Below are 23,453 nucleotides of genomic sequence, written 5' to 3' on the forward strand. Positions count from 1 at the left end.
GATGTTCAGAAAGTTAGGTGCATTAAATGCAGTTTCATCTTAGGATGTTTTCAATTTACAGTGGTCTTATCTGGATGTAACCCCATCTAAGCGGAGGAGCATGTCTAGTCTGATATTTAGCTCTTTCAATCATTTCAAAACCACGTATTTGCTATCTTGCATGGATAATTGTCAAATCCTGGTCTTCTCACTCCTCTTATCATTCATATCAAGTCCTCCAACACAGTATGGTTATACCTGTCATTTAACTTTCAGAACAAGGCTTAAAAAAAATCTATGTATTCTGTAAAGTAAATTGAATCCTTAATCTTCTAAAAGCAAGCAAAGAAACCCAACTCCTCTACTGCTCCCCCGCCCACTCTCCCCATGGATTTAACATAATTGAAGAGTTCTAAATGTCTGTCTGTTTGTTTATGTTTAGGGAGAGATAGAAAAACATCAATTTGTTGTTCCACCATTGATTTGCATACATTGGTTGATTCCTCTTTCATTTATTGGTTATGCATTCATTGGTTGATAGATGGAACGTGCAATTTTGGCATATCTAAGGGACGCTCTAAGCAATTGAGCCAGGGCTGAAGAGTTCTAGAACAGCTAATATCTGACACTCGTTATTAGTATTCCAGTAATTTCATTGGGTAAACGGCAGTATCATGCAGTTTCGAACTATAAACACGGCATATTCATTGTGATATTACATTAATCCATGCTTCCGTTCTGTCAGCAGTGTTCATTTTTGATAGTTTTGCACGTATACCACGGGTCCCTCAGGAGCCGCTAGCCACGAAAACACCTTCTGTACCCTCCCTAGAGGTCCTCAACACCACGCGGTCTTTATAGCTAAATTGTCAGGGGAGCCAGGGAGAGACACTTGGGGCAAAGCGCGGTAGAACTGACGGCGGGTCCGTCGGCAACAGCAGCCTGGCGCGCTCCCTAACAGAGGGCGCCTGCACCTCCCCCAGCCGCTCCCCAGCGGAGACGGCCGGGCCTGTGCGCCGGCGCCGGCCCCGCCTCCTCGCCAGGCCCCGCCCCTTCGCTCGGCCCCGCCCCGCCGTCGCTTCAGAGAGGACGGTCTGAACTTGGCGCGCTCCGCTCCGCCCCCTCCTTCACCGCCGCGGTGGCTTGAGCATGGAGGGTGAAAGTACGTCGGCGGTGCTCTCGGGCTTCGTGCTCGGCGCGCTGTCCTTCCAGCACCTTAATACCGACTCGGATTCGGTGAGCTGAGGGGCGGGGCGGGGCCCGGCGTTGCCCGGAAGAGGCGCGGCGGCGGCGGCGGCGGCGGCGCCCTCCCTGCCGTTGCCCGCGTCCCACCCGCAAGCTCCCGGAGGCCGCCCCGGCGCCGGCCTCAGCTTTCGGGGCTGTGCCTTCCCAGGCTGTGGGGCGGAACTGATGTGCCTCCCGTCCGCTAGATGTTTCCGGGACCAGCCTTCCCTCTTCTAAGCAGTGTTGGTCTCCGTGCCCCGATCCGAGTGACCCACGCGGCCCCATTTCAGCGCCCCCTTTTCTCAGGTTCTGCTTGGTTGGGAAAGTTCACGGAGCGTTTCCCCACTAGCCAGGAAGGTTGCCCGTTCACTTCCCGCTGCTCCAAACTATGGGCAGTCTTTGCAAAGACAACTGCAGTTTTTCATGCAAAGCAGCTACTATGCATGCTTGTTGAAACGGTAGGGTGGTTAAAGGGATAAATGTTGCATCCAGTGGCAGTTTTTTGGGAAAACTTAGTGGAAGGAAAAGCTTAATTTGGTATCAGATATTTGACTTTTGCGTTAGGTTTAAATTTATTACACTGTAAGGCCTCAGCTAGTTCCTGTTCTGATGCTTTCAGTTCAGATTCAAATGTATATGCTCAAATATTAGATATTTAAATGCTTATTTCATACTAATTGCCTAGGTTCAAAGTCTCTGAAGTAGTATTTGTTTTTGTTTGTTTGTTGTTTTTTTCAGAGACAGAGTCAGAGAGAGAGGGATAGATAGGGACAGACAGGAACGGAGATGAGAAGCATCAATTATTAAGTTTTTCGTTGCGACACCTTAGTTCATTGATTGTTTTCTCATATGTGCCTTGACGGGGGAGGGGGGGGAGGGGTACTGCAGACTGAGTAACCCCTTGCCGGAGCCAGCGACCTTGGGTCCAAGCTGGTGAGTCCGTGCCCAAGCTGGCAACCTTGGGGTCTCGAACCTGGGTTCTCTGCATCCCAGTCCGACGCTCTATCCACTGCGCCACCGCGTGGTCAGGCTGAAGTAATATTTTTTTAATACAGTGCCTATTTTTACAAACTTTTATTCAATATTTTATTTTAATTTTTTTCTCCCTGTTTTTTTATTTTTTTTTATTTTTATTTATTCATTTTTAGAGAGGAGAGAGACAGAGAGGGAGAGAGAGGCGAGAGAGACCGAGAGACAGAAGGGGGGAGGAGCTGGAAGCATCAACTCCCATATGTGCCTTGACCAGGCAAGCCCAGGGTTTCGAACCTAGACCTCAGCATTTCCAGGTCGACGCTTTATCCACTGCACCACCACAGGTCAGGCCCAAACTTTTATTTTTATGAAATTAAGTATTGTAAAACTTTGAGCCCAAGAGGTAGTGCCTTAGAGTTAAGTGCTTACTAACTTGCTAATACTGTAGTTTAGAAAATACCCTACTAAACAAACTCTAGTAATTTCTTAAATAACCTTATAAATGAACACCTAGAAAAGAGCAAATAGGCCTGACTAGGCGGTGGCACAGTGGATAGAGCGTCGGACTGGGACGCAGAGGACCCAGGTTCATAAACCCTGAGCTCACCAGCTTCAGTGCCCAGTCAGCGGCAGCGAAGAGTTGATGCTTCTCATCTCTCTCCCTTCCTGTCTGTCCCTATCTGCCCCTCTGTCTCTCTCTCTGTCAAAAAAAAAGAGTAAATATATGACAATTTTAAATGTATGTAGCTGTGGAAATTATTTTGGAATGTCTTAGTGTAAATATAAACAGAATGGGCTCTTAAGTCCTCTGTAGCATAAAACTTAGCCCTTGGAAAGTACCATAATATTAGGCCCTTGTTTCTTAGATCTTTTTCTTTAGTCTTTAAAGCAGGGGTCCCTAAACTTTTTACACAGAGGGCCAGTTCACTGTCCCTCAGACCCTTGGAGGGCCAGACTATAAAAAAAACTATGAACATATCCCTATGCACACTGCACATATCTTATTTTAAAGTAAAAAAAAAAACCCAAAATGGGAACAAATACAATATTTAAAATAAATAAGTAAATTTAAATCAACAAACTGACCAGTATTTCAATGGGAAATATGGGCCTACTTTTGGCTAATGAGATGGTCAATGTGCTCCTCTCACTGACCACCAATGAAAGAGGTGCCCCTTCCAGAAGTGTGGCGGGGGCCGGATAAATGGCCTCAGGGGGCCGCATGCGGCCCACGGGCCGTAGTTTGGGGACCCCTACTTTAAAGGGTGACTTGCATTATCTCTGCTTCCTTTCTTCAGCTTTGTCTAGAACACTATAGTATGGAGTTCTGAATTGGCCCCCTTTTTTCCCAGTAAATACATTGTAGAAACATTCCTTTTGTGCTCTTCCTTAATAAAATGGGGGGGGGGCATTTTTAATTATAAAGAAGACAAACTTCATTGTAAGGCACAATGGATCTTTATTTTTATTACTATTATTTTTATTTAATGAGAGAAGGGGGCAGACAGACAGATTCCCGCATGCGCCCCTACCGGGGTCCACCCGCAAGCCTGCTAGGGGATAATGCTCTGCTCATCTGAGGTGTTACTCCATTGCTCATCAACTGAGCTCTTAGGCCATGGAGCCATCCTCAGCCCTCAGGGTCAGCTTGCTCCAGTTGAACCGTGGCTGCAGGAGGAGGTGGAGAGAGAGAAAGAGAGAAGCGAGAGGGGAGGGGTGGAGAAGCAGATGGGTGCTTTTCCTGTATTCTCTCACCCAAAATTAAACCTGGGACATCCACATGCCAGTCCAGTGTTCTACCGCTGAGCCAACTGGCCAGGGGCACAATGGATCTTTAAATGTGCCAAGAGAGCCTGACCAGGCAGTGGCGCAGTGGATAGAGCGTTGGACTGGGATGCAGAGGACCCAGGTTCAAGACCCCGAGGTCGCCAGCTTGAGCGCAGGCTCATCTGGTTTGAGCAAAGCTCACCAGCTTGAGCCCAAGGTCACTGGCTCGAGCAAGGGGTTACTTGGTCTGCTGTAGCCCCACGGTCAAGGCACATATGAGAAAGCAATCAATGAACAACTAAGGTGTTGCAACGAAAAACTGATGATTGATGCTTCTCATCTCTCTTCATTCCTGTCTGTCTGTCCCTATCTATCCCTCTCTCTGACTCTCTGTCTCTAAAAAAACAAAAACAAAAAACAAGAAAATGTGCCAAGAGAAATAACTGAATTCTTCAAAACTCAAAGAAATAACCACTGTTGTGACAAAAATTCATGTAATTTTTAATGAATCATGGCTCACAGCTCCCATTTAAAAAAGCAGAGTCTGATGTTGAATTTCAAATCTTTAATATTTTGCATGATTGTTAATCTAAAAGGATTGGTCATTGTGTCATTACATTACTCAGAAGCCACCACTGGCTCCCAAAAGTACGTGCCATTAATTTAAAGTCCTTGGCTGGTCATGTTGGGATGTTCCATTATTGGAGTTATTCCTATCTATGATTTCCTTACAAATGGGACTCTTCATTTCCATGGCAGACTGACCTGCTCCTCATTCCTCAGGCAATGTGTGCTCATTTCTGGCTGTAGGCCTTTTATGCTTCCAAGTGTGCTAAAATCACAGTGGTAGTTACAATCTCTTAATTTTTAGTTAACTGTTCATGTTTTCCAACTAAACTGGAAGTGTACCTGGTCTTTCTTTCTGTACCCTCAAGTTGGAAACACATACTATATACATTGTTAAATACTGATAGACTGGTAACTCTATCAGTATATTCCATATACTTACTGCTTCTTATTTTTATCCATAGGAAGGTTTTCTCCTTGGGGAAGTGAAAGGTGAAGCCAAGAATAGCATTACTGATTCCCAAATGGATGATGTTGAAGTAATTTATACAATAGGTGAGCCACTTATTTCTGGATTTCTACTTTTTGTTGGTTTATGTTGAAAGGGATTTTTTAAATTGATTTTTTAAAAAGATGCAAAATTTTAAAAGAACCTATTGCCATCATTTCTCAATTAAAATTATGGCCATGGCCTAGTCTAAAACAGGAAACAGTATGGGACATAAGCAGGTAAGATCACTAGAAGGGCTCTGGCTGGTTGGCTCAGTGGATAGAACATTGGCCCAGTGTGCACACATCCCAGGTTTGATCCCTGGTAAAGGCACACAGGAGAAGTAACCATCTGTTTCTGTCCCCCTCCCACTACCCCTTCTCCCTTTTCCCCTCTCACAGCCAGTGGCTTGATTGGTTCGAGTGTCAGCTCAGGTGCTGAGGATAGCTCAGTTGGTCCAAGCATCAGCCTCAGGCACTGAGAATAGCCTGGTGTTGATTCGAGCATTGGTCCCAAATGGGGGTTGCCAAGTGGATCCCGGTCAGGGTGCATGAGGGAGTCTGTCTCACTATCTCCCCTCCTGCCACTTAAAAAAAATAATAATGATTACTGTGGAGAAGCAAGGACGAAATAGCTCCTGTATATATTTAAGTGGCAGGAAGATGGCCCAGCTAAAGGAGAAGGAACCACTAAGCAAAACCAAGAGAAAAAGTTTGGACAAAAATGTTAAATACTAAAAGTTGGAAAATGAGAACTGGAAAAACTCAAGTGACTACAGAATTAAAAATCTAATGTAATTTCTGGAGTGTAAAGGGAAGAGACCAGGCTGCATGGGTTTGAGGAGTGAGAACGGAGCAGCTGTAGCTGGTGGCCGGTGTTCTTTCAGGGGAAAAAAATGATAATTTAAAAATATATAGGGAGTTTTCTGATTAACATAGTTTTTTCTAAGCATGTTTTTAAATGAAATTGATAGTGTACTTTATAAAAAATTTAGCATCTTGACATGTGTCATCACCACTTTCCCATGTGCAACTGTCCTCTAAATATCATTTTTTATAACTGCATTGTATTCTCTATGGCCTTACTCTTATGGCTCTGTAATTTCAGCAGTTCTTTAAATAAGTAAATGATAGTCTGAGTTATTTCCAATCTTTTTATTATCATAAGTTATACTACACTGAACAGCCTTGTACATATCTATTATTGATATTTTCCTGGGAATGTGATTATAATATTAAAGGGTATTAACATTTTTAAGGGTTTTGATCTGTATTCACAAATTACTTTCCAGAAAGATAGTTTATATGCACACTATTCATGTTTTTTTTGTTTGCCACTTTAAAATGTTAAAAATGGAAGTACATATATGTAAATGTACATATGTACATACAGTAAATGTAGTATATATGTATGAAGTAAATAAAGTAAATTTAAAAATTTAAACTCATTCTCATTAGTCTCCATTGTAGCAACCACTGTTTGTTTCATGAGTATTGTTTTTACTCATTAACAGTACACATAATACACATATATATGTGTATATATTTTTATTTATACAAATGTGATCATACGATACATGGATAAAGATCTCCAAGATGTTATTAATGCAAAACAGTATAAATGTGTATAGTCTGTCATTCTTTCTAATGGTTTCAGAGCCTCATTGTATGGACATACCATAACTTATTTAAACAGCTGTGAAGGACTCTGTATTTCTTTGTCAATACAGAATAAAAAAATAGTGGAGATTTTATTGTGCATATATTCTTGTGCCTTTGAATATATCTGAAAGTCAAATTCCTAGAGATTATTATCAAGTCTTTTAATCTTAGCCAATTTGATACAGGAAAAAATCATTTGAATTTGCATTTCTCAATTATAATTGAGGGCAATGGGTTTGTGTACGTGACCATTTTGGGGAGCCTTTTTAATTGGCATGCTTCCCAAAGTATCTGAACATACATATTTTGAGGAGTTTAAGTAAAAACTATTTATTGAGCAACTCCATTGTGCCAGGAACAGTGTTTAGCTTTAAGGTGTCAGGAAAGTGCCCTACAAACACTTACGTATTTTCTCAAATTATTTAAAAATGTTATATTACTTTAAGACACATGATAACAGGTAAAATCAAGATCTACAAATTACTACATTACTTTGGTTAATGACATTTTCATTTTATCATTCCCTCATCTACACCAGAGAATGTTTGAGTGTTACCAGTTACAAGGGCTCTTTCTGTTCACTGTTTTTTTCTGACAGAGAGAGTCGTCTGAGAGAAGCATACATTTGCTAGAAGAAAAATGTCTAGTGAGGATGATCACTTCTCCCATTTACATATATTTCTATTGACAGGAGAATAAAACTTGCTTCTTTTTTTTATTTTTATTTTATTTTATTTTATTTTTTTATTTTTTTACAGAGGCAGAGATAGACAGGGACAGACAGACAGGAACAGAGAGATGAGAAGCATCAATCACTAGTTTTTCATTGCGCGTTGCGACTTCTTAGTTGTTCATTGATTGCTTTCTCATATGTGCCTTGACCGCGGGCCTTCAGCAGACCGAGTAACCCCTTGCTGGAGCCAGCAACCTTGGGTCCAAGCTGGTGAGCTTTTCGCTCAAGCCAGATGAGCCCGCGCTCAAGCTGGCGACCTCGGGGTCTCGAACCTGGGTCCTTACGCATCCCAGTCCGATGCTCTATCCACTGCGCCACCACCTGGTCAGGCAAACTTGCTTCTTAAAAGAAGTTTTTCTCTTGATAGTTCTTAATTAACATTAACAAAGCCTTTGTGAAACAACTACTTGGAATAACAAAAGATAATCCCATTAACAGCTGTTTTTATCAAATGGGTAAAATTACAGCCTAACCCCTTTTAGAATTCAAGTGAAAATATAGCAGCTTTGAACTTATCTTCTGTGTGCCTTAGTAACATATTTAGAGGGACTCTACCACTGTAGTTAGGAGTGAGGCTTTGCATACACTGGCTCGGGAGAGCCACTTAATCTCTGCCTGTTACCTCATCTTTAAAAGGGAAGGAATGATATCTTCTCATAGGTTTGTTGGGAGGTTTAAATGAGAAAATGATAAAGTACTCCTGGCACAAGGTGTTCAACATGTGTTACTCATATGAATATTAATGTAACCATAATTAAAAATTCTTTTTTCCAGACATTCAGAAATATATTCCATGTTATCAGCTTTTTAGGTGAGTAGTAAGAGCAAGTAAATGATCCACTGTGAAAAGTACTCTCTTCAAGTGAAGTAATTTTTAAAATTAACAGTATCTTTCTTATCAGTTATACAGCACTGATTAAAATTACTTTTCTTAAATACATGAAAATTCACTTGTTCATTTCAATCCTGTTTGTTTTATATATATGTTTGTTTTAGCTGGTCTCCATTGCCTCTCCCAGGTGTACCTTGAGGATTGCTTTTCCTTCTCACAGGCACTCACTTCATTACATACTATAAACTCAGCGACACATTCTCATACATCAACAGTAATCTTTTTTCTACCCTTTTATTCCAGATTATCATCTGTTCCTTCACTTATATTTTTTTAATATTATCTTTTGTCTGTTAACCAGTTAGGTTCCTTTTTTTTTGACAGAGACAGAGAGAGGGATAGATAGGGACAGACAGGAAGGGAGAGAGATGAGAAGCATCAGTTTTTCATTGCGGCACCTTAGTTGCTCATTGATTACTTTCTCATATGTGCCTTGACTGCGGGCCTTCAGCAGACCGAGTAACCCCTTGCTTGAGCCAGCGACTTTGGGTCCAAGCTGGTGAGCTTTTGCTCAAACCAGATGAGCCCGCACTCAAGCTGGTGACGTCAGGGTCTCGAACCTGGGTCTTCCACATCCCAGTCCAATGCTCTATCCACTGCGCCACCTTCCTATTACTTTTCTAAGGTGAAAAATAGTGCTCTTAGTCCTACAAGTAGTAGTACTATTAGCCCTAATATAAGCTATGATAGTTTTTTTTTAATTTTTTTTATTTATTATTTATTCATTTTAGAGAGGAGAGAGAGGGAGATAGAGAGAGAGGAGAGAGAGAGACAAGGGGGAGGAGGTGGAAGCATCAACTCCCTTATGTGCCTTGACCAGGCAAGCCCAAGATTTCGAACCGGTGACCTCAGCATTTCCAGGTCAACGTTTTATCCACTGTGCCACCACAGGTCAGGCTAGCTATGATAGTTTTTAAAATTTTTTATTGAGGTATTGTTAAAAGTACACAAATGAGTTTTCATAAAGCAGATAGCTATAACCACAACATGGTGTAGTTTTAATGAAATAGTTCTATGATTTATAATATATAAAATGTACATGAAAAACCAGTATTGTCTTAGTCACCCTGCATGGACACATCCAAGGTTGTGTACGAGTTGCAGTGGAACACATGGTTATGGTGAGAAAAATTTATGGTAGGGGATGATAGGAATAAAGGCTTAGTATAGTCTTCTTGTTTTGTTTTTTTTTTAAGATTTTATTAATTGATTTTACAAAGAGAGGAGAGGGGGGTAGGGAGCAAGAAATATCAACTCATAGTTGCTTCACTTTAGTTGTTGAATGACTGCTTGTCATACGTACCTTGACTGGGCAAGCCCAGGGTTTTGAACTAGTGACCTCAGCATTCCAGGCTAACACTTTATCCACTGCGCCACCACAGGCCAGGCTGTGGTAAACCTTTTTGAATGAGATCCATTTCAGGTGATTCTCCTATGCCCTCCCAAGCCCCTGCCCCTTTACTTTTATAAAGCTAAAAGGATGAAACAGGTTTCCCATCACTGGATCAGATGGTTTCCTCAGTTCTAAGACTTTATTAAGTTGGTCTAATTATTTAAGGTAGTCACCAGAAGATATTAAATCACTTTTGACTTTCCCTTCTTAATCCTTTGCGGTTCCAGAGACCCTCAAGGTAGTATGTTATGAGTCTCTGCCAAGAATCCCTTAGTCATTCAACAAATATTTTTGTGTCCATTGTACATAAGGTATTGTAGGAGCTGTACCTCTTTAGAGTACAGCAATTTAAGACTATACTAAGCCTAGCCTGACCTGTGGTGGTGCAGTGGATGGAGTATTGACCCAGAACACTGAGGTGGCCAGTTCAAAACCCCAGGCTTGCCCGGTCAAGGCACATGAGAAGCAGTAATTGAACAACTAAAGTGAAGCAACTCTATATAATTCTCGCTCCCTCTCTGTCTCTCCCTGATACAGCATCTTCTAATACCAAACATCTTGGAGTCTGAGCTGAATAAGCTTTAAACATCCAGCTTTATGTTCTACTACATAAACTGGGTGACCAAGTTATAACCCCATGGCTTGTTTTTATATTGCACTCTATTCTGAATAGTTGGTATAGTAAGGGTTATTTAAAAAAAAAAAGAGGAATCTGCATCAAAGACTATGTGTCCAGCAAAGCCTAAAATACTCTCCGGCCCCTTACACTTGAATACATTGCTGCTTCAGAGTTTTCCATTGAAATACACTGATTCACTTACCTCCGGAATCTGGAAGAAGTTCCTAGAAAACAGGCCATTCAAGCCTAAAACTTAGTCACTTAAAAAAAAACAAAACGCAGCCTGACCTGTGGTGGCGCAGTGGATAAAGCGTTGACTTGGAAATGCTGAGGTCGCCGGTTCGAATCCCTGGGCTTGCCTGGTCAAGGCACATATGGGAGTTGATGCTTCCAGCTCCTCCCCACCTTCTGACTTTCTCTCCTCTCTCTCTCCCTCTCTGTCTCTCTCTCTCTCCCTTTCTCTCCTCTCTAAAATAAATAAATAAATAAATTTAAAAAAAGAAAAAAAAACAAAACGCAATTTAATATGAATTCTGAACAATATAGGATGGGACAAAAATAGGTTTACAGCTGTGAATATATGAAATGGAGTGTATTCTTGTATTATATATTAATTACTGTATTATTTTCCATGTGAACTGTAAACCTACTTTTGCCCCACCCTGTATATCTATTTCTGTTTAAAAATGCCTCCTTCCCAGAAACATCATAAAAAATCAGTTGCACATAAAAGATGTACGCTCTTATCCTGTTGTTTCTTGTATACTTTGGCATATTGCTTTATACCCCACTTTGAGAAACTCAGAAGTGGACCATCCTAGAGAAATATAGGAATAAACTCTTGTATTTAGAGTTTTCATGCTGGGATAATAAATAATCAACTACAGGGATCTGTTTGATCAACTGAATATCCCCCTTTGGTAGGTGGATCACTGTCTATTTTCCCATTAAAACATTTTAATGTAAGCCTTTGTAAATTAAAAAGAAAAAATATATTGCCTGTTAGGACATATCTTTAGTGCTATGTAACAACTTCTTTTTACTGTGCAGATTAGAATTAACCATTAAAAGCCCATTACAGTGAATTATTTATAAAGGATTATCACCATCATAGAAAAGAATATTGTTTATCTCAATGAATGTTAATAGGAAGAAAATATTACCTGCATTCCCTGTTATTGAAAGGGAAAGGAGGCTGGAAATAAACTTTAGAATCTTTTAAATCTTCCTACAACTTTGACTTTCCAGCTTAGAACAAAGACCACTAAACTAAACCAGTACCTATTCCTTGCTCCCCCTCAAAAAAACAAGACCAACCAACTCCTGAAACACGTATCTTATTTAATGCAAGTGCTGCCTTAGGAATTAGCAATGAATAAATTATTTTCATTATTGTGCTTCATTATAATCTTTTTAGATATTTTTGTATGTATATATCAATAAGTAAATTTGAATGAATTTTGAACTGGCTATGTGAACTTACAAATACCTGTATTTAACACATGTGGGTTTTTTCTTCATTAAAGTAATACCCAAACTTATCTCTTGAACTTTCCCCACTCCTTTTCCTTTTTCATTACTTATGGACCTTATTTTGAGAATGTTCTTTTTTTCTTTTTTTTTTTTGTATTTTTCTGAAGCTGGAAACGGGGAGAGACAGTCTGACAGACTCCCCGCATGCGCCCAACCGGGATCCACCCGGCATGCCCCTCCAGGGCGCCGCTCTGCCGCGACCAGAGCCACTCTAGCGCCTGGGGCAGAGGCCAAGGAGCCATCCCCAGCACCCGGGCCACCTTTGCTCCAATGGAGCCTGGGCTGCGGGAGGGGAAGAGAGAGACAGAGGAAGGAGGGTGGAGGGTGGAGAAGCAAATGGGCGCTTCTTCTATGTGCCCTGGCCGGGAATCGAACCCGGGTTCCCCGTATGCCAGGCGGACGCTCTACCGTTGAGCCAACCGGCCAGGGCCGAGAATGTTCTTTACTATTTATTTTAGAACGTTATTTGACAGGCAGGCAGGTATATGTATTTTGGTTGGGTAGTAAGGAGTAACTAAAATTAAAATTGCTAATAAAATGATTCATATTTTTAGCTTATTTGAAATGCCTTTAATTTTGGCTTTTACAGCTTTTACAATTCTTCTGGTGAATTAAATGAGCAAGCACTGAAGAAAATACTATCAAGTGCCAAAAAGGTATTCTCTTATTTACCTCTTTTTTATTAGAAGTATTATTTTTAGTTCCTAAAACTGTAAATACTTTGACAGAACTTTTAAGTAGCATGTGTCTTCACAATGTCCTATAAAGCAAGCGAGGTAAAGCTTGTTCTTTCCAGAAATTTAAGGGGCTGTTCTGGAAGCAAAACTAGTTTTTTGTTGGGTTTTTTGGTTTGTTTGGGATTTTTCGATAGAAACAGAGAGAGTCAGAGAGAGGTACAGACAGGAAAGGAGAGAGATGAGAAGCATCAATTCTTCGTTGCAGCACCTTAGTTGTTCATTGATTGCTTTCTCATATGTGCCTTGACGGGGAAGGGGGAGTTACAGCAGAGCGAGTGACCCCTTGCTCAAGCCACTGATCTGGTGAGCCTTGCTCAAACCAGATGAGCCCGCACTCAAGCCGGCCACCTCGGGGCTTTGAACCTGGGTCGTCTGCGTCCCAGTCTGACGCTATCGACTGCACCACCACCTGGTCAGGCAGCAAATCTAGTTATGAAAAGAATTATTCTTGTTTTCAGCCTTTCCTTGACTATTCTAATGAACATTGATCTCTTCCTTTTCTACCTTCCCATCATACCTCTTCCCAGTACATTTATTCTCGGACTTAATCCATGACTGTTTTTGCATAGCCACAGCTACTAGTTTTTATAGTGTAGGGACGATTTCCTGTACAACACCTAATTTGAATCCTCCACAGCATACTTGGTGTTCAATTAAAACTTGCTGAATGATCAAAATAGATTTCTTTTTCCAAATACAGAATTTTTCCTGGGTACCATTTTCCTCTTAAAACTTTTTGATCTCAGAGTTCAAAACAAAAGTAAATTCAGCAGAAGTTTTTTTTCTCTCTTTTTTTCATTTTTCTTATGTGAGAAGTGGGGAGGCACAGATACAGACTCCTGCATGTGCCCCAATGGGGATCTACCTGGCAAGCCCCCTACTAGGCAATGCTCTGCCCATCTGGAGTCGGTGCTCAGCAACTGAGCTGTTTTAGCACTAAGGCAAGGCCATGGAGCCATTCTCAGTGCCCGGAGCCAAATTGCTCCAACCGAGCCATGGCTGTGGGAGAAGAGAGAGATAGAGTAAGAAGGGAAGGGGGTGTGGAGAAGCATATGGTCACTTCTCCTGCATGCCCTGACTGGGAATTGAACCCAGGACATCCACACGCCAGGTTGATGTTCTACTACTGAGCCAACCAGCCAGGGCCAGAAGTTTTTTTCAAACAGTCTTTTGTTGAAAATGCACAGGCTTTACCCCAATTATGTGTAGGTATTTAAAAAATGTACCTGGAAAAATGTTTTAGTTTTAAAAAGTAATTTTAATTTCCTCAATTTAAAGGAGCAGATATACAACTCAGTTGCTGAAACTGACAGATCTCTAAGCAAAATGGTTGTTTTCTCTTTTTTAACAATTACTAAATTTTCAGCAAATGAAATTTATTTTTTCAGTTAAAAACATAAAGGTTTAGTAACATAGCACATTTCTTTAATGTGTTACAGTTTACAAAACCCTTTCACTTGATTTTATTCAGTCTTGAAACCAACGCTATGGGGTAGGTGATATCCCCATACAAATTTGTTTTAAAAGCTATTGGGTGCAGCCTGACCAGGCGGTGGCGCAGTGGAGACAGCGTCAGACTAGGATGGAGGACCCAGGTTCAAGACCCTGAGGTCGCCAACTTGAGCGCGGGCTCATCTGGTTTGAGTAAAGCTCACCAGCTTGGACCCAAGGTCACTGGCTTGAGCAAGGGGTTATTTGGTCTGGCACGAATAACCTTCCGGTTATTCGGAAGGCCCACGGTCAAGGCACATATGAGAAAACATGAACAACTAAGGTGTTGCAATGAAAAACTAATGATTGATGCTTCTCATCTCTCTCCATTTCTGCCTGTCTGTCCCTGTCTATCCCTCTCTCTGACTCTCTGTCTCTGTAAAAAAGAAAAGAAAAGAAAAGAAAAACTATTGGGTTCAGCTTATTTATAGCAAATCAAGTATTCATGTAGGAAATTAACTTGTTTTCACTGATATTTTAATTTAAATTTTGACTAAAGATTAAGAGATTAAGATGTCATAACATAATCTTTTTTTTCTATCTATATTGAATAAAATTTAGTCCTGAAACTGAATGGAAAGTAATTTAACTGCAAGAGTTTGCATACTTTACAAAGTGTAACGTGTATATTTAAATGTTTTGTTTACATACTCCCAAAATTTTTTTAAATATTAAGAAAGCTATTTTTAAAGGCTGTCAATTTTATTGCTTAATTATGACAGACTCAATAAGTGTAACCATTAAGGTACACACCTGATTTTTTTTTAATGTATTTTCTTTCAGGATGTGGTGGGTTGGTACAAATTCCGACGCCATTCAGATCAGATCATGACATTCAGAGAGAGACTGCTTCACAAAAACTTACAGCAGCATCTTTCAAGCCGGGACCTTGTTTTTCTGCTATTAACACCGAGTATTGTAACGGAAAGCTGCTCTACTCATCGGCTGGAGCATGCCTTGTATAAACCTCAGAAAGGGTAAATGTTAGCTAGTCACTGGCTGTGCTCAACTAATAGAAAAATATACCCAATATTCTTTTTTTTTCAGTTTCTGGACCTATGTAGGTGAGGTCCAGCTTCTTTTTTTTTTTTTTCCTACAGAGAGAGAGTCAGAGAGAGGGATAGACAGGGACAAACAGGAATGGAGAGATGAGAAGCATCAATCATTAGGTTTTCATTGCGACACCTTAGCTGTTCATTGATTGCTTTCTCGTATGTGCCTTGACCGCAGGCCTTCAGCAGACTGAGTAACCCCTTGCTCGAGCCAGTGACCTTGCGTCCAAGCTGGTGAGCTTTTGCTCAAACCAGATGAGCCCGCGCTCAAGCTGGCGACCTCGGGGTCTCGAACCTGGGTCCTCCGCATCCCAGTCCGATGCTCTATCCACTGTGCCACCGCCTGGTCAGGCTACCCAATATTCTTATAGCACTTTTTGTGGCTAACCAAGTATTTTCATACATTGTTGCATTAGAGTGTTAAAATAATGCTCTGAAGTCTGTCTTAACTATCTGCTTTTTATAGATGAGAAAATGAAGGTCAGATAAGGAAATTAGAAGCCTGTTATGGAATGTTGACTTATGTTTCCAACATTGAGGGTTTACTATTATTTAAAATAAGGTAGAAAAAGTGTGTGTGCTTTAGCTATTGGTTGCTGAAGGATATAATGTAGAACTTAAATGTAGATACTTGAGCAGCTTTTCTGTAACCTCTGCAAGAAACCAAAGTAGTTCTTGATGACCTACGAAAATGAGTTAACAGGGATTCCCCAAAGGTTGTATAAACAACATTTTCATGGAATATGAGAATTAAGTTAAAAGAGTACCAACTAAACCTGTATAATTATATTAACCAGTGTCACTCCAATAAAATTCAATTAAAAAAAGAAAGGAGTACCAACTAAGGTCGATTTTATTATTCATGAGATAGGATAAAATCTCAACAATACAGCCTTATTTTTATATGTGCTAATCAGTTAAAGTAGCCATGAAAATATTTTTTTACATAATTATACTTTGTACATTTTACAACTTTTTTTTTTTTTTGTAGCAAGAGAGAGACAGGAAGGAAGAAAGATGATGAGAAGCATTAACTCATAGTTGTGCCACTTTAGTTGTTCACTGATTGCTTCCATACTTGACCTGGGGGGGGGGGGGGGGGCTCAAGCCATTGACCATGGGGTCATGTCTATGATCCCACGCTCAAGCTGGCAACCTCAGGGTTTCAAACCTGGGACCTCAGCGTCCCAGGTCAATGCTCTATCTACTGTGCCATCACTGGTCAGGTTGTATATTTTCAACTTTTAAAAGCCATTTTCCTCAAGTCAGTAAATTCTATCTTGGGTAAATATCAATAGTAAGGAATGGGGTTTTTTGTTGTTTAGTCTTATAGGGGAAAGGTAATCTATACTAATAAATTTAGAAGCTAATCTTTCACTTTATTCTAAATTTGTATTTAAAATTTTTATTTCCTCAGACTTTTTCATAGGATACCTTTAGTGGTGGCCAACCTGGGCATGTCTGAACAACTAGGTTATAAAACTGTGTCAGGTTCCTGTATGTCCACTGGTTTTAGCAGAGCAGTAAAAACACACAGGTGAGATTCTTTTTTTTTTTTTTTTTCATTTTTCATTTTTCTGAAGCTGGAAACGGGGAGAGACAGTCAGACAGACTCCCGCATGCGCCCGACCGGGATCCACCCGGCACGCCCACCAGGGGCGACGCTCTGCCCACCAGGGGGCGATGCTCTGCCCATCCTGGGCGTCGCCATCTTGCGACCAGAGCCACTCTAGCGCCTGAGGCAGAGGCCACAGAGCCATCCCCAGTGCCCGGGCCATCTTTGCTCCAATGGAGCCTTGGCTGCGGGAGGGGAAGAGAGAGACAGAGAGGAAGGCGCGGCGGAGGGGTGGAGAAGCAAATGGGCGCTTCTCCTGTGTGCCCTGGCCGGGAATCGAACCCGGGTCCTCCGCACGCTAGGCCGACGCTCTACCGCTGACACAGGTGAGATTCTTTAATTGCTTCTCACTAATCTTATTCCTATCCACTTACTGAAATTAGTTTTTTTATTCTACGACAGAATGAAAATAAAAGAAAAATTGACTAATAACCACATCACTAAACTACAGTTTTTACTTTTTCCATATTTCTTTCTAGCACTTGTCCAGTTTTGCCTATTTTAACATATTTTCTAAGAATAAGTAGCTAGCCTCAAAATAATTTTCTAAGGCAGCAGTTCAGTTAAAGGCATGAGATAAGACTGGATAATAAAGACAAAAAATGAGGCTTTAGCCAAGACTCATGCATACTATAGGCTGCTAAGTTTCAACTTTTTGATGGTCATTAAGGGAATAATTGTCAGAAGTAACACTAATAATATATATTTCCTAGAATATGAACTTTATAAGAAAAGGGGTTAGATTTTATTTTTGTGTTCAACAGTGCATAACAGTGTCTTACAGAAATTAAGTATCACATTTCATTGATTCTAAGATGTAGTTTTAAATTTACTTCAAATTGGGATGTCTTACAAACCATGCCTTAGCATTTTTTTTTCTTCAATGTACATAAAATAATGTTGCCTCTTTCAATCAATGATGCCTTAAAATCAGTAAAATATGATTGTGATTCTTCATAGCTCAACTACAGATAAGTTTTTCATCGTATCTTTAAATGAGTCCTATACACTTGCCTGAGGAAATGGTAATTTTTTACAGCCCTGAATTTTTTAAAGAAGATGGATCTTTAAAGGAAGTACACAAGATAAATGAAATGTATGCTTCTTTACAAGAGGAATTAAAAGTAAGTTAATTAACCCAACTCTTTCAGACCACTTCTAGAGTTCATATCAAATTGATAATTGAATTTTTTTAGGGATAACCTGACATTTGATTAGATATGTAGTTTAGATTAGTTTCAGTAAGAAAGACCTGTTTCAGTGGCCCACAAATACAAAAGTTTGTCTCACTAACATTATGTCTGGGCTGCAACTCGGCTACTATTCTAAATGTCATCTTCATTCTCAAACCCAGACTGAAGGAACAACCTTATGTGGAACAGGCTCTTCTCATTACAAAGGGAAAAGAGCAAGAAAATTAGTGGAAATTCAAAATAGCTATTAAAGCAGCTCAGAGCAGCCTGACCAGGCCATGACTCAGTGGATATAGTGTCGGACAGGAACTCAGAAGACCAGGTTGAAACCTTGAGGTAACTGGCTTGAGTGCGGTCTCACCAGCTTAAGCACAGGGCCACTGGCTTGAGTGTGGGATTATCGACATGACCCCATGCTCTAGCTTGAGCCCAAAGGTCATTGGCTTGAAACCCAAGGTTGCTGGCTTGAGCCAGGGGTCACTCGCTCTGCTGTAGGCCCCCAGTCAAGGCACATATGAGAAAGCAATCAATGAAAAACTAAGGTGTCGCAATGAAGAATTAATGCTTCTCTCTCTCTTACTGTCTGTCTGCCAATTCCATTCATAGTTCATTGGTCAGAAGCTATCACATGGCAACAGGCAGGGACATATGACCCTTTGTAGGATAAAAATGAAAGTAAATACTTGGGAATGAAACAATCTACCACAGTACTTTGCTTTATTTTACTTTGGCAGTTCAGTTTCTTTGAGAAGTAGACATCAATGTGGGATTAGACTAGCAAGAGATTCATTGGGCTAGAAAAGGATAAAGGGAAGGGGACACCTGAAAAAGGAGATGAGATTGAGTAGGAAGAGCTTTAGACTGCAGGGCCAGAAAAGTTTCAGCCAGGCTAATGGGAAATCTTTGAGCAAAGCTGTCCTATAGGAATAAACTTGTAATAATACCCCCAGCGTGCTCAGCCATTGACTAAGAGCAGCCTAGGAAGAGTCTGGCCTAAGTACAGACATAGTAATAGTATGGCACCCTACTAGTATGGCATAGTAGTATGGCAGCTGGGCTGCCAGTCAGTTATTCCTCCAATTGGAGATCTGAGGAGTATATTTCCATGGTCACAATACTCGTCAGTTAGTACTCTAAGAGAAATGGCTTTAATACATTTTACACACTACTAAAATGAGTAATACAAGAATTTTAGAAGAGAGGAACATCCATAATCCCATCATTGTAATGTAACTATTTTCACTTTGCCAGTCTGCAGTCTTCCCCTAATCTATACATGCTTCTGTATAGTTAACAGTGATGGCAGCACATAAATGTGTCATGATATTTTCTTTTTTTAGAGAGACAGAGAGAGAGTCAGAGAGAGGGATAGATAGGGACAGACAGGAATGGAGAGAGATGAGAAGCATCAACCATCAGTTTTTCATTGCGACACCTTAGTTGTTCATTGATTGCTTTCTCATATGTGCCTTGACCGTGGGCCTTCAGCAGACTGAGTAACCCTTTGCTCAAGCCAGTGACCTTGGGTCCAAGCTGGTGAGCTTTGCTCAAACCAGATGAGCCCACGCTCAAGCTGGTGACCTCGGGGTCTCAAACCTGGGTCCTTCACGTCCCAGTCTGACACACTATCCACTGCGCCACCACCTGGTCAGGCAAATGTGTCATGATTTTTATTTATTTGATATACTGTATCATTAAATACTTTTCATGTTGCTACATATTCTTTTTTAATGGCAGTGTATTCATAGAGTAGTACTTAAGAACTCTTATGTTAAAAGTACCAACTTGGGCTAAAATAGGGAATGTAGAGAGGTATGTTACAGGACCCGTAGGCAGAAAGCTGCCAAGTTCCAGGAAGGAACTGGTACCAGGAGCTCGAGTGCCATCACAGTTTTCTCCGTGTCTGCACATTGGTTTCTTTCATAGTTATCTACAGCTCTTCCTGTTTACTCATCCACTGGTTGACCAGAGAATGGCTAACCACAGCTGCCTTTAGGTATCTTCTATTCAAGAGAGTAGGGTTTGCTGATTTGCTGTGTAACATCTCTGCTTGCATAAGCTAGGGTGAAGTTGGTGAAGAGGTTGTTAGTGAACAAGTTCATGATAAACAGGCTGAGTAGCATCTTAAAAAGTATCCACTAAAAGTGACTATAATGGCATTTTACTGTATAATTGGAAAGTAGTAACTTTTGATTTGGTATTATACTAAGAAAGATCATTCTATATATATTTTAAGATATATTCTCAAAATGAAATCACTGAGTCAAAGTGTATTAGTGCTTCAAACTGATGACACATGAGGTTAGTAAGGTTTTCAGTTTTTTAAATTTTTTGTTGAATTCATTGGGGTAACACTGGTTAATAAAATTACATAGGTTTCAGATGTACAATGCTATAATACATCATCTGTATATTGCATTGTGTGTTCACCACCCCAATAGTCTGCTTTTCAAAAGTAGTTTCTTTTATAGGAATTATAAAATTCCTGTATAAAAGTTCTTTCATAACATTAAAATGTAGTCACTTTTCTTTAATGTTAAATGTTTGCAGTACCTATCACCTCTCAAAATAGTACAGTATTTTTTGTTTCAAAGCAAGCTACATTTTGTTATTTCTGTGTATTATCAAGGAAATGACTGGTATGCTAAAACTATTATAGGAATGGGAATTAATACATCTGGATATCATTTTATACCTATAAAGCACTATTCAAGTATTTATTGTTAAGTTCCTCCAAAAAATAGCTAAATTAAAGTTTTTATAAAAGCAAGTAATATTTAATACTAAGCACCATGAAGGATTTTATATTATTCATGAATCTAGTACACAACTTGGAATTTTATCTATCCCCTTAAATTATTTTATTTTGCAGAGAACGTGCAAAAAAGTAGAACACAGTGAGGAAGCAGTAGAGAAACTACTAAAGGATGTAAACAGATTAAAACAAGAAATTAAAAAAAGAAAACAAGCACAGATTCAAGCAGCACGTAAGTAAAAAGTTCATACACATCACTACCTTCTGGGCCTACAAAAAATCTGATTTGACTTATGGATGAGCCAGCTGCATAGATGAATTTGTCCACTTTAAGATTAAAAGGGGCCCTGGCCAGTTGGCTTAGCAATAGAGTGTCTGCTCAGCATGTGGAAGTCCGGGTTCAATTCCGGGTCAGGGTACACAGGAAAAATGACCATCTGCTTCTCCCCCCCCCCCTCCCACAGCCATGGCTTGAATTGTTCGAGCAAAAGTTGGTCTTGCCCTGGGCACTGAGGATGGCTCCACGGTCTCTGCCTCAGGTGCTAAAATATTAATAGCTCAGTTGCTCAGCAACCAGAGCTGTAGCCCAGCTGAGCAGAGCATCCCCTGGTAGGGGCTTCCCAGGTGGATCCACCATGTGGGAGTCTGTCTCAGCCTCCCACCTCTCATTTAATTAAAAAAAAGGATTAAAAGGAATTGTTCTGTTAATACCCTTAAATTCTTTTTCTTTTTTTTTTTGTATTTTTTTTCCGAAGCTGGAAACGGGGAGAGACAGTCAGACAGACTCCCGCATGCGCCCGACCGGGATCCACCCGGCACGCCCACCAGGGGGCGACGCTCTGCCCACCAGGGGGCAATGCTCTGCCCCTCCCGGGCGTGCTCTATTGCGACCAGAGCCACTCTAGCACCTGGGGCAGAGGCCAAGGAGCCATCCCCAGCGCCCGGGCCATCTTTGCTCCAATGGAGCCTTGGCTGCGGGAGGGGAAGAGAGAGACAGAGAGGAAGGAGAGGGGGAGGTGTGGAGAAGCAAATGGGCGCTTCTCCTGTGTGCCCTGGCCGGGAATCGAACCCGGGACCCCTTGCACGCCAGGTCGACGCTCTACCACTGAGCCAACCGGCCAGGGCCAATACCCTTAAATTCTACTGAACAAAGGAACATGGTACTATTACACTCAATTGTTGATATTAAAGAATTTAACTATAAGGTCTACCAGGAAGTTCTGTCCGTCTCTATCACAACAAGTTTCAACACATAAGCACATGTTTATTTGGCGCATGTGTGCCTCTCTATTTTTATCACTTAATGTATACATACTGACATAGCAAATTAACTAAAACAAAGTTGATTCACGTTAGTCTTATGTTTGAAGCCATAGTGTACCCATGGCTACTGATAAAGTTTATTTACGCCACTATAATTTTTATGAATTTCAACAAGGAAGAAATGCTACAGAAGCATGTCTGTTGCATCCACCATATTCCCTGGACTTAGCACCCTCCGACTATCACTTGTTTTTGTCCTTACAAAATTTTTTGAAAGGCAAAAAATTCAAAAATGAATAAGATATCAAACAAGCACTGGTTCAATTTTTCGCATGAAAAGATAAAACATTTTTCAAAAATGGGATATACAAATTGCCCTCACGCTGGCAAGAAATCATTAATAATAATGGCAATTATATTATTTAATGAAGTTTATTGATGGTAAGAAAAATTTGTATTTTGTTTTATTCCAAAAACTTTCCGGTAGACCTTCTATAATGTTCTCTTAGAATATTATGGTATAAGTTGGAATTTGTTATCATGCAAGTAATTTTTCTCAGTTTTGATAATTTGATAAAAGTGTTGAAGTGTTTTTAACTCAACTTTACTAACAAATAGATTATTATAAAACCTTTGTAGAACGACTATTGCATGTTGAACTGTTATTTTATTTTGTTTAGGAGAGAAGAATGTCCAAAAAGACCCTCAGGAGAACATTTTTCTTTGTCAAGCTTTACGGACCTTTTTTCCAGATTGTGAATTACTTCATTCATGTGTTATCTCCTTGAAAAATAAGCAAATTTCTAAAAGTAGCTGTAATACCAAGCACGAACTGAACACAGTAGACAACTTGACCTTAATGGTAGAATACGCTGACACTCCTGAAGCTAGTCTAGCTAGAAGTACACGTACACGGCAAACAAAGTGCAAAGCCATAGACACAGATGGCAGACGGCAAGTCAAGAAGCCGCGGCTGTTAGAGACAGAGAACAAACCATCGAAAACAGATACTGGTAGTAGTAACCAAGAAAAATCACCAACGAGCAGCCTAGAAACAGATGAGGAGATTGAAAAAATGAAATATTCTGGTGGATATTCACAGTCTCCTACATTTTGATCCTTTTAAGCCAAAAGATTTTTGATGGCTTAAGGGTAAAGCCAAATATTCGTTGTTTTTGCTATTTGGCTATTTGAAGTAAATAAATAAGTTCTACTGCATTTATTTTATCAAGTACTTTTATTTTAAAGCCAAAACCCTTTTTTGTCCCTTTCACTAAACTATTAAGGGAAAAGTTTAAGTAGTACCATAGTCTTTTGAATTGGGAAAGAGAGACTAGCCTTATTTTTACAATAGAAGTCTAAAATTAATATGAAATTTTATTTAATTTTTTCTAAGTCATTACAATTCCTACTAAAGCTATAATAAATAGTACATTATGACTAGGGTTGCCAGATAAAATGCTGGGTACTACAATACAAGGGGCATACTTATATTTTAAAAATTCATTGTTTATCTG

General features: G+C 40.2%; 1 protein-coding gene across 1 annotated transcript; it reads left to right on the forward strand.

Moving 5' to 3' along the window:
- Nucleotides 1–1,059: 1,059 nt before the first annotated feature.
- ABRAXAS1 (abraxas 1, BRCA1 A complex subunit) lies at nucleotides 1,060–23,330 on the forward strand. Its single transcript, XM_066280070.1, has 9 exons — nucleotides 1,060–1,215; nucleotides 4,974–5,064; nucleotides 8,168–8,204; nucleotides 12,420–12,486; nucleotides 14,842–15,035; nucleotides 16,528–16,647; nucleotides 17,765–17,849; nucleotides 20,791–20,905; nucleotides 22,617–23,330. Exons 1-9 carry the CDS (start codon nucleotides 1,129–1,131, stop codon nucleotides 23,051–23,053), a joined length of 1,233 nt encoding a protein of 410 aa, XP_066136167.1. The 5' UTR covers nucleotides 1,060–1,128; the 3' UTR covers nucleotides 23,054–23,330.
- Nucleotides 23,331–23,453: the final 123 nt, after the last annotated feature.

The sequence above is a fragment of the Saccopteryx bilineata genome, chromosome 5 (genome assembly GCF_036850765.1).
Source record: "Saccopteryx bilineata isolate mSacBil1 chromosome 5, mSacBil1_pri_phased_curated, whole genome shotgun sequence".
Lineage (NCBI taxonomy): Eukaryota > Metazoa > Chordata > Mammalia > Chiroptera > Emballonuridae > Saccopteryx > Saccopteryx bilineata.

What these genes read in the sequence shown, in the direction of transcription:
- ABRAXAS1 (XM_066280070.1), top strand. Translation starts at nt 1,129, where the DNA reads ATGGAGGGTGAAAGTACGTCGGCGGTGCTCTCGGGCTTCGTGCTCGGC. An exon ending in TTAATACCGACTCGGATTCG is followed by an intron (nt 1,216 to 4,973) that starts GTGAGCTGAGGG and finishes TTTTATCCATAG; the next exon opens with GAAGGTTTTCTCCTTGGGGA. An exon ending in TGAAGTAATTTATACAATAG is followed by an intron (nt 5,065 to 8,167) that starts GTGAGCCACTTA and finishes TCTTTTTTCCAG; the next exon opens with ACATTCAGAAATATATTCCA.